At 36.1% G+C, this 11,436-nt stretch overlaps 1 protein-coding gene across 1 annotated transcript in view; it reads right to left on the bottom strand.

Moving 5' to 3' along the window:
* Positions 1 to 5,539: 5,539 nt before the first annotated feature.
* PHIP (pleckstrin homology domain interacting protein) overlaps positions 5,540 to 11,436 on the bottom strand; it is an 88,922-nt gene continuing 83,025 nt past the window's right edge. Inside the window, exons 33-36 of the mRNA XM_010003114.1 lie at positions 9,735 to 9,898; positions 8,982 to 9,262; positions 8,510 to 8,671; positions 5,540 to 6,754 (exon numbers count right to left, since the gene is read on the bottom strand). Coding sequence (XP_010001416.1) covers positions 6,111 to 6,754; positions 8,510 to 8,671; positions 8,982 to 9,262; positions 9,735 to 9,898 — 1,251 coding nt within the window. The 3' untranslated portion in view covers positions 5,540 to 6,110. The remainder of the gene's footprint in view (positions 6,755 to 8,509; positions 8,672 to 8,981; positions 9,263 to 9,734; positions 9,899 to 11,436) is intronic.

The raw sequence follows: 11,436 nt of genomic DNA, 5'->3' as shown, positions 1-11,436 counted from the left end.
ATTCCCACATAGACTAGAAGTAGCTCTGGTACAAACAGCTGTCACCTGAACACAGGTGGCTTCTTGGGAGGATGAGAGGTACCCTGCTGCATGTGCCAAGTGAGGACTGGCAACATGTCTTCAGTGCCAGATGCGAGTGCCTTCATATTGCCTCAAAAATTGTGGTTTTTAGTAAAAAACCCTACAAAATAGCAAATTTTATCTCCATCATGAGTGTTTTGGTTGTAATTTTATCTGCTCCCACAGAATACACTGTATCATATCACCATATACTGCTGTACCATATTCCACAAGGAATCAAAAGGAGCCAACTTCAGGCTGTTTTGAAGAACACGTAAGCAACTGTCCTGTAACACAGTAAATCACTAGATAGAAACAAACACTGTTGGACAGCTTAGAAAAACATGTTTTCTATTTATTTAAAAATAAGTTTGTAGTTACTACATTGCAGTGACAGTAATCTTACACATACATTCTAGTTTGTATAAAAGGATTCAAAGTATTATGCATCAAAACTAACATAGAAAGTGTCCACATAACAGTAAAGAAATTTCCAATCCATATGTACAAAAAAGAAAGGGCACTGTTATCCTGGTGAGATACTTCAGGTTATAACATGGTAATCCAGATTTCCGGAAGGAAAAAAAACTTTGATAAAGCTAAAGAATTATAGTTTTCAAAACTGTTACTCATTACATACAACAGATTTGTGTTTTACATAATTCTGTACAAAATAAGCATAATTTTTAATCTGAAAATGTGTCAGTTTAAAAATTAACCTTTCTAGGTAATTTCCTCGAAGTTGAGCTTCATTCTATACATATTTAAACATTATGACAGAACTTAATTCACACAAGATCATTATCCAGTTGTCTGCCACACTTCTGCAGTTTTAGTATGGTCCAAAAATGTAACTTCTGTACGATCCCAATGTATTAGCAAACCAACACACAGAGTTGTAAGCACAAAAAAGTACACGTACATCATACAGGCATGTGTACATGATAGGTACTCACATTTCTTTCTGCTCCTAACTTGTATGACCTCATTCTTTTTTCTTTCCGGGTAGAAATTTATAATATAGTACTACCCTTCCATCCCTAAAATGTATTGTTTGCACTATTTGAAGTGAATTTCCTGATGTATTTATCTGCATTAAAAAGGATTCAAATGATTACTTGTCTCACTACCTATGCCCTAAAAGCTAAATTTATTCACCTTTATTTTATTGCAGCATATAAGGTTTCCCTCTAGAGTGCCTCGAGGCTGTTATACCCTTGGGGAAAGAAAAAAAAACCCCAACCTTATTGCCTTTTTCTGCAATTTAAGATGTGTTTTAATCCAGCTTTCCTCACGTTTCCTCCTCTTAACACACTGTAAATTGACAGGGTGAATCCCCACATTAAAATTAGCACAAATGCAAGAGCACCTAGAGATGAGCTCTAGTTTAAAAGCTACCTGTTATTTTCCCCAGACTTAGTATACAAGCTGTATTCCTGATTCAGAAAGAGGAAACTACATAAGCTGTCAATACCACATTTGTTACTGGAAACACAGTGTCAAGCCTTGGCCAATTTAATAAAATTTAATACACTTTCCTCTGTGTATGAACAAGTATGTATATACAGTAATTTACAGCAGAAAACTAACAGCCCTTTTATCAGTTGAATATCTAAGTCCCCTTGGAAATCAACCTGTTAAAAGAACTTCCATAAAGAAAAATAGTAATTTTACAGTTAATTTGTCTTCATTAGGTAGTAAACAGAAAACAAGCTTTTGCTGTTTGTAGGTGAGGTTTTAAAGCCCTCTAACTTCTGCATCCCAGCACTGTTGCAGAGTTGCATTTAAATTCTTGTTAGATACTCAACTGTGTTAAAAAAAAAAAAAAAGGCAAAACAAAAAACCTCTGAAAAACTACTGTGGACAGTAGTTAGTTACCTTAGAATAAGGTAAGGACTCAGGACACAGTGTAAGTTGTGGCATGGCTGTATATTGATTGACTAGTAACATGTTAAAGTTACCTCAGCAAGATTCACGTGCTTTCAACTAAATGTAGATGTTGATGAAAGGGAGCTTAGAAACCTCTAACCTCCGATCCACCAGGTAAGTATGGGGTGAAAGGGTCCCATCCAGCTAAGCCTACTGCTTTTACAGAACCAACCATTTTAACATGTGCCTAAATTCAAATTACACACTAAAGCACTTGCTTGTAGTCCTTGATCCAACAAATGTGAGCAACAGATTTAATAACTTGGTGGAAAAATTGTAAGAAGCTTGAAGCTACTGATTGGACTATTTTTTTGTGTTGTGTATAGTAAGACAAAAACCTCTGGCACAGAATGAGAATTGGTACTAGAAAAATATTTGTACAGCAATACAGTAAGTTGTCTCTACACTACAATTTATTTTTTTATAGATATCAATATATCCTACGTGCTGCATCAGGGTCCTTTATCAATTTAAGTTTTACAAATATTAAGCCATAGTAATATTTAATTCAACCAACTCAATCTTACAAGTCTATCAACAAACTGATCACATGTACAAACCGACACTGTACAAATAAACATATGCAGATATATATCACAGCAGCCTAATCACTGGAGGAAGACATTTTTCTGTCAAGTTGTATCACTGGTTATTGCCAAGTGACAAAGAGCTCTAGTTCAATATTGACAATAATGAACACTACAGTGGTCAAATTTAAGTTCCGTTCCCAGAGAACACACTAACAACAGAAACAGAATGGTGAAAGAGCTGTGAAGTAGATAGGCACAGGCACAATGATTTCTGTTAAACACTTAGAGCACACTGGTATCACAGAAACAGAAGTTATTTCTTCATTGGTACTTAGAGAACACTCTGTTATTGAGATACCCCTCAGTGGTAAATACCAATTTTAATGTTTCCCAGTATAGAGTAGCAATACCAGAAGAGTATCCTCATATTCATGTCAAATATAAACGAATTTAATGAATAAAACTGTGTTAATTGCCACCAGGTCTGTAAGACAGATGACTCTGACCCTATGTAATATTTACAGTGCAGATGTGAAATGAGCACACGAGATTTTGGTACTCCATTTTATGAGCCAGCTGTTAGGTACTTGAGATGGCATTATAAACCATGCATGTAAGTACAGTTCTTAAATTATTTCAGAACATGGACCAATAGTTTATTGCTCACATTTAAAAACTTAAGAAAAAAGATCTTTTTCTGTGTTGATATAGTATGTCACAACAACCTCAAATAATATGTTTTTCCCCAACAAAAATGCAGTCTGATGGTGACTAAAGTCTCATAAATAAAATTTGAAACTTAGTGAAATTAAATTATAAAAATATAGCTTTAAAATAAATCTGGTATTAAATTCTAATAAATTTTAATGTTACTTCTATTAAAAAAAATTGACTCAAATGATCCACAGTTTCTTTTCAAAGCAAAAATATTAATGTGTCTAATATGAATTAAAAAAAGTTACTGGCTAAAGTCACCGGTATTACTGGGTGGGAAGCAGTACCCATGTTCTGCAGATAAGGCCTTTTATCCTTGTAAAATTAAGATGTACAATTTTCTACCTATTGTTAAGGGAACGCATATTATTTCAGCCTCTGAAATTTACATACAAGGTACTTCCAATATATAAATATATACATAAGCATGCCATATAAAACATTATTACAAATGGAGTAAATACAGAAGTTGAATTTTAGATAGAATCTATTTCATATATTACAATGCAGATAACATCAGGAAATTACACATTTTCAAATGATTGCCTTCATCCGTGAGATCTGACAATATGAACAAGTGGAATCAATTAGCTTTGCACTGTGAAGCTGTATTGCATCTGTATGACCATCACTTCTTATCTTACCACACGTTTGGTGACTCCGTTTTTAACTGAATGAAAAATTCTTGCTAGAAAAAAATTAACATACCAACAAATGAAATGCAAACTAATTCCTGCTCACCCAGATTTACACCGTAACAATTCAAAGAGGATCTGGAAAATATTTTAGTCATTTTTTGTAGCAAAATGCACAATGAACTACAGAAAAGTAGGTTTAGTAGATACCAATTTGCTATCCAAAGTAGCACGTTTCTATTCCTCCTGGGGCCAGATACCAGCATTACTTGTTCAACCATTCAAGCTTTTTTTGTAATAGAAAATAAAGAGGGTGAAGAGTTAGGCCTCAAATAAGTATACAGAATCTGTGCAAATTTACTGTCTTAATTCTGTATGCCCTCCCTTCCAGATATTGCCAATGATGTTTGGGGGGGAAAAAAAAGAAAAAAGAAAAAAAAAAAGAGTATTATTATAAAGTAAGGGTGTACAGAATTGAGGTTTCATTTCAGGTTTATTTTTCAACTAATTTAAGGTCACACACACACCAAAAAAAAAATAAATAAAAAAAATCAATAAAAAAAATCTTTCACACTACCCAAACTTCCAAAATAATGAATAACCAGAACATTTTGGTTACATTTTTGTACCATACCAGATCTCAGAAAATATGACTACTTCTGTATTTTTTTCCTTAAAACTGGACAATACTTTAAGTGATAGAAAATGGTATTAAAGTTTGTTTGTAAAGGTATAAAATAACTAAATGTACCATAAACAAATAAATAACTGCTTTTCTTTTCCAGAGCAGTACATATAACAATACATTCCCCTAAGTCATATAGTTATCGTTTACAATAGACAACTTAATTTTACTAAGGATGCAAGAAATAATAGAATACAAGGCACAATCATTAAATGGAACTTTTCTTTAGGGTGTATATTGACTTATGTCAGCGTGATATACCATAAAAAGTGCAGAAAAACACAATGTGCAACGAGACCACTGTATAAAACATGATTGCATAAAAAGTGATTTGGCCTTTTAACCTTAATAATTGAAAATAACCAATCTTCCCCTTAAAATTAAACTATAAAGTATGACATTTTAAAATTTATTTTCAACTCTAGTGCTATCTAAAAAATCCTGAAAAAAATTTATACCTGGGTAATATTTTATATGTATGTGTTTATGTATATATTAATATATACACATACACTCTTCTTTGTAGGTCATTTTAGCCTCTTAAGCACGTCTGAAGTTGTAGAAACAACAATCAATCTGGATCAGAAAGTAAACATCATAATTCCATACCTGTCCTGTAATTTCCTTGAATCCTTTAACCAATTATACATTTTGTCTAAAACATCTCTGTCAAAGGACCCCACCAGTGCATTATTTTCTACCAAAAGTACCAAAAAGGATACATTTCAGAACAATGTTAACAACTTACTATTTAAAACAATACACAGCTTTTCTCACTGCAAATGTTATGCTGTACTGACACTCAGAAAGAAAGAAAGGCTTTCCACTGCACTGATTCTCAGTCTTTGGCACAATAAACAGAGATTTAGCAATTGATACAAGAATCAAGGTCTGAAAAATTAGACATCAGTCAAACTTTTTCCAATGTGGATATATATATATTTGTGATTACATTTTTGCTATGTTTGGCAGAGCTTGGATAAACCAACTGCCTGTGCTAGGCTTCCTTTGCAGTTGAACGTTCCATCACTACTGAAATCAAGCATTTTCAGATTAGCAAAGTTTGGTATTTTTGTATTTAATAGAAACCTAAGTGAATTTACTGCCACTTTTTCCAAACCCTGCCTTCCTACGCAACTTGACTCTACAATACAATCAAAGGGTACCTTGCTCGGTCAAAAATAGACATATCTTTTCAGTTTGTGGCATTTCAAGTTCTATCACCTTTTTGTAACTGTGTAGAGATACTATGCATTACTCAAGCAGAGTAGTTCTGAACTGTGTACGTCAGTCAGGAATTGCGTCAATTATTGTCAACTGTGAACAAAATGACTGTTGAAATGCAGAACCTATTTGGAGGGCAATAAATAGCAAAAGTTTAAAATATATATTTCTTTCAAGGCCTGTTCTTTCAGTTTATTTTTTGCTAATTTTTTTCTCCCCAAATCAGAACATACTCTTCTAACCCATAATAGCAGCAGGGAAGCAGAAGTCTGTTCCACTGTTCCTTAACTGTACCTGCTTCATAGCATTCTGAAGTAAAACCCCTGGTAAAAATTACCAACCGATTAAATTAGCTTTCGCTTTTTCAGTCAACTTCCGGACTCTGCCTCTGCTAGATGTTCCAAAAGTCAAGGAGGTGTCCTCAAACAATAGCTGCCTTTGCTCTTCCTCAGAGTCATCTTCATTGTAAAAGGCTGTCCTCCTACCCTGGTTTCTAGTTCTCATGTGTGGTTCAGAATCTTTAAGCTCTTCAGACCCCTCCTCCATTGGCTCATGTATCTTTTTCCTCCTGCTTCTTGTTTGCATTTTAACGTTCGCAGGCACCAGGAGGTCCGAGCCTTGCTGATGGGTCTTTATCTTCCTTTTTGGCTTTCTACCCCCACGGCCTTTTTTTTGTAGCAAGTCTTCCTTCATATTATTTTCAGAAAGAGAATTGCATGCAGTAGAAGCAGATGCTTCTTCTGGTACATCCCTTGTGGTCTGGATTGTATTCTGCTCTGCAACCTTTTGCTGTTCAACAATTTGTAGCTTTTTTGGTTTTCTGCCTCTTTTCTTGTGCACCACTTCACAGCTACTGTTATTGGTCTCCGCCTTCGGTTTCCGTCCAGGACCTCTTTTCACTGGAGGTTTTGAAGGCTGTCCTCCATGTCCATTTACCTGAATGCTTCCTGATGCCAAAGCATTATTCTTGCAATCTGCTGTAAAGAAATGAGAGTACTTATCACATACCAGATTTGCGTTTACACTCATTTTCACACTGCCTCTATAAAACTCTTACTAAAATATCTGAATAGATTCACAGGGATTGTCAATCTGTCAAAATCTAAGAAACCAAAAGTAGGGCTCAAAGAGCTTCATGTCAGTATGCAATAAGGACTAACTTCTTGGGTTTAGCTCAAGGCAGCTTGAAGAGGGAAAAAAACAGGAACAGCTCAAGTGTTTTTCTTGGCGGATACAACACCAGTGGACAGACAGAGACCTCCTATATGGCATCTGCAACAGCAAAAAGTTGCTCATGAAGCACTGCTTCAAGCACCAGGAATGCTTCACAGGAGGTCATCTCTGGAGAAAGTTTCTTTCAGCCTGAGGTAGCATCCTTTATAGCCAGTTAATTAAGTGAGGAAAAGAGTAGAAACTTGGGGGACTTTAACAAAATAAAGAATAATGCAATTTGTACAGATTTCTCACACTAACAGACACATGGCAGAAAGTGTTTTCTTGGAGACTTTCATAAGCTATGAGTTTTTCTTGGGTGAGTAGGACTCAGCTTCCTCAGTGGGGTATGTCACAAGGACCCCTTACAGAGAAGCTTGGCTATCGCAGCCGTTGCCTAGAGCATGACCAGGAACAGACTCATAGCCAGTACAACAGCACACCCAGTCAGTCCTTTCATGGAACATTCACACACAGCTCCTGCTGTGCTCAATGTGCCCCATCATGCACTGAAAGCACAGGCCTCCACTGTCATATGAGCAAATGTGTAGGAGAGAAAGGATCACATCAACAACATGCAGATGCCTCTAACATGACCAAACATCCAGTAGGATAATGGGTGCACAGTTAGCCATGCAGTGTGGCAACAGCTGAGGCCTTTGAGAAAGCTAGGGAAGGGAATGGACAGAATATTTATAAGACCACAAGCTGCTGTTGCAAAAGCATGGAAAAGAAAGAAACAACAGATAATCCTCTGGGCAATGAGGACTACAAGGAGTAACCAGATTAATTATCTGGGGCCCAATTTCCACACTAGTTTCTCCATCTTCAGAAAAAAGATGCCTAGTGGATCTAGCTGCTTCACAGCAGCTTCATAACAACTCAAAGCTCCTTCATAAACAGGAAAGTTTCTATGTCTAGATCTTCAGTCTCCACAGAAGCTTTGAGTTTTAAGGTATTCAGACACCAAAAGAGCAAGTTCAGTCAGAAGATTACATGAAATGAGGTCTGATCGGTCCATACAAATAAATAAATAAACATATGCAATTAACACTGCATAGTTCTATCTGGCCATGGCTAAAAATGAAAGAAAGAAATTGCAGCTGGGACACTCTGGTCTTTATGCTCATGGTTGTGGAGAGTGTCATCACACGCAGTGATCCAAATCTATGTAAGTTTTATTAGGTAAAACCCACAGGATTTAAAATGTGACCCTGCAAGAAGTCTGCTTTGGAATCTGAGGACCCATAAATGACCCCTGTAATAATCTAAATTAACATACAGGTATGTTAATGTATCCAAATCAGCTAGACAGCTCAGTTACCACACCACGAAAGTGGTGTTAAGAGTAGTCAAAACCACATTAATTTATTGAGAAGGAAACAACTGTGACTGAGTTGTTCCATTAGACTTCCCTATTCTACTAAATCATAATGCATACTAACTTCACCACCCCCAAATTATCACAACTGAAGTACAACACCACAGCCACTGCATCAATAACTGGTGGAGAAAAGTACCTTGTTGATTAACAGTTGAAGATTTTACTTTGCGCTTGATTTGCTTCTCTTTCTCAGGATTTTCTCTTGTGGAGTTAGTCCTAGTGTTATGACTGTAATCAGATTGAGTAGGGATTGATAGAATATTCTGGTTCTTGGAATGTTTGGTTGAATTCTCCAGTACTACAAGGAAAAAAAGAAATAAAAATAAATTATGCCAGGTAAGTAGTTTTTACCAGATTCAACCGTACCTGGCTAAAACAGAAGTTATGTCCTACTACAAACAATTTGAATCAGTGATCTAGAAGTGAGAAAGCTTCCTGGGAAAAGTGACAGCCTAACTTGTTCAGTTTCCTTGTGACAAACCTCAAAGGCCCAGCAGCAGCTCAAAAAAACAACCAGTCTTAACAACAGATTTCCAAAAAGCAAGTTTACACTTAAAAACATTCACAGCTTAAAAAAAAAAACCCAAACATTCAAGAAAACAACTTGCCTGATTTCCCTGGCCCTGCAGTGGTATTCGGCTTTGTAATTAAAGGCTTTATTGTTAAAGGCTTTGCTCCTGAAGAAGTGGATGGTTGCTCTGTAACAGCCACATCTGCTATCCCCCTATTGCTTCTAGTCCGCACCAGGGAAGAGGTTTCAGCCACTTTTCCGTTCACCTGAGGTGGAGCATGTCTCAGGGCTGTTGACCGGGCAGGTGCAGAAGATGAAGAGGTGGCAGAAGTTTCTGCCTTCAGCTGAGGTTTTATCAATCTCCTCTTCCTTTCAGGGCTGAAAAAGGAGGAACAATTTGTATTCTGGGTGACCACTTTTATTTTACAGGAATAAATAAAATTAATTGCTAGTGTCTGAGATCGTGGGAGTAAAACAATCATCTCTGTATGAAGTATGTTAAAAAAATGACATTTACTGTGGAAATTCATGTAGTTGTAAGCCTCTGAGAAGTGAATCTTTACAATAAATGCTATAATTATATGACAAAGCATGATGCCATAACTATCCTAACAATGCTGTTTTACTGTACATGTTTAGCAGTTATTTGAATTTTAAGCACTTACACTAGGATAGCTCTAAGTAAAGTTTAAAACTCTTCCACATCATAGGGACTTGCATGTCAAAGCTATCATTCTGCAATATAGGGAATAGTAAAGGAAGTATTAAGAAAAAAACACAGAAAGTTCTACTGTTTAGGTATGTTAAACTTGTGCAGTGTGTCATGAATACTGTAAAGGAATTACTGTACCTGGATGCAACACTGCTGGAAACCGAGCTGCTTCTGCTTCTTTTTTTCCTTCGCTTCTTTATTGTATTTCTCTTATGGAAACGTAGGGCAGATTTATAATCTGATAAAATAGAACTTATGTGTTCCTCAAAGAAAGCAGAAAGGCGCAAGCTCATGCTGTAGATCTAAAAAGGAAAACCCAGTAGACAAGCAAGTTTTATACTTTTCCAAAATATCACTTTACGTATTTATTGTTGAACAAAAGCTAGAAAAATAAACTGATTAATATGGAAATGTTTTAAGGCCATTTTCTTGTTGGTCTCAGCAAAGGTACACTAATCCATGTGCAGGTTTGCTTCAGCTATTTTCATGGGTTTGAAACAACTGAAGATGACACACAAGGAAAAATTAGAAAAGCCACCTTTACTACTACCTTTCCAGAAAGCACCCCCTCCTAGCTTCAGCAGAAACCACAAAGAGAGATCCTCAACGGAATCATATTGTATCATACCTAGGCTCAATAAATGGAATTTTCTTCTGTACTAAGCTGCATCCTTATATCCTACATTTGAACGTCAGCCTATTCCTCTTACGGATCAATTGATAAATACCAGTGAACTGGTTGCAATAGGTAGAATAAATGTATTGGAATTATGTAGATGCACGTTTTTTTCCCTTCTTTTTTTTTCTCTCTCTAGCCTTAGATGATTTACAGAAAGACCCAATCAAACTCAGCATAGATCCCAACTAATTATGTGAGCACAGTTGCTACTAATTCTGGAAATAAAACCACAGAAGTGAACTGCCTAGTTACTTCAAGAGAGAACACAGCACCTTCTCTGAATAAGACGATATAGTAACAGTTGCCAACCTAATGGCACACCAGACAAATAACCTGAGTGACAGACTAAACAGTAGGTGTGACATATTCCAAATGCATTACTGGAGAGGACATACAAAGAAATTTTGTAAGAAAATACGTTAAAAAAGCTTATATGTTTCTAATATACAATGGAAAAATAAATATGCTGATGGATTTAGGTTTACACTTCAAGTAAGCATCAGTGATCTAAAGATGCTGAAAATATCACTGAATGACAAGTCAGAGTAAAAACATTGCCATTTAACAACTAACTACATGGTGCACACTGAAAGCTCCTAAGCTCTGGAATATTGAAATTCTTTACATCAGAATCTTTCACCTCTACTTCAAAGTAAAATAAACAGCTACAAGTTTACTACTATACCAGCCAGTCTTCAAGAAACAGGAAAACATTTGAAAATGTCAGAATAAATAGCTCACTATGATCTGTGAAACCACACCCAAGCTAAGATTATGTCAACCATTCTCCTATCCTAGTTTGAGAAGATCAAGAAAAGACAGAGACCACAAAAGAATCCAGACCTGCCCAAAAAGCCCTGCCCTTTGATGCAACCAAAAGACAAGAGATTGATTCTTAGGCAACCTGAATAGTGGATGGAATTGTCTTACTATTGACTGAAGAGGGAGGAATTCCTGATCAGTCCTTTTTGCTAGTCACCTACAATAGAATTTGTTCCTGAGTTTTAATGAAGTCCAGATGATTTGCTCTTTAAAGCAGCCAAACCTGAAGGCTATTAATAATTCTAGTCTAACACCTAAGGTGTATTAGTAGAAGAAAAACTACACCAAAGTCTTGAATGTGTGTAAGGCTACATTTATAACTTTCTCTGCTAACAGATA

The sequence above is a fragment of the Chaetura pelagica genome, unplaced genomic scaffold (genome assembly GCF_000747805.2).
Source record: "Chaetura pelagica isolate M959 unplaced genomic scaffold, ChaPel_1.0 scaffold170, whole genome shotgun sequence".
NCBI classification, from domain to species: Eukaryota; Metazoa; Chordata; class Aves; order Apodiformes; family Apodidae; genus Chaetura; species Chaetura pelagica.
This window is presented reverse-complemented; position numbering and strand designations above follow the sequence as displayed.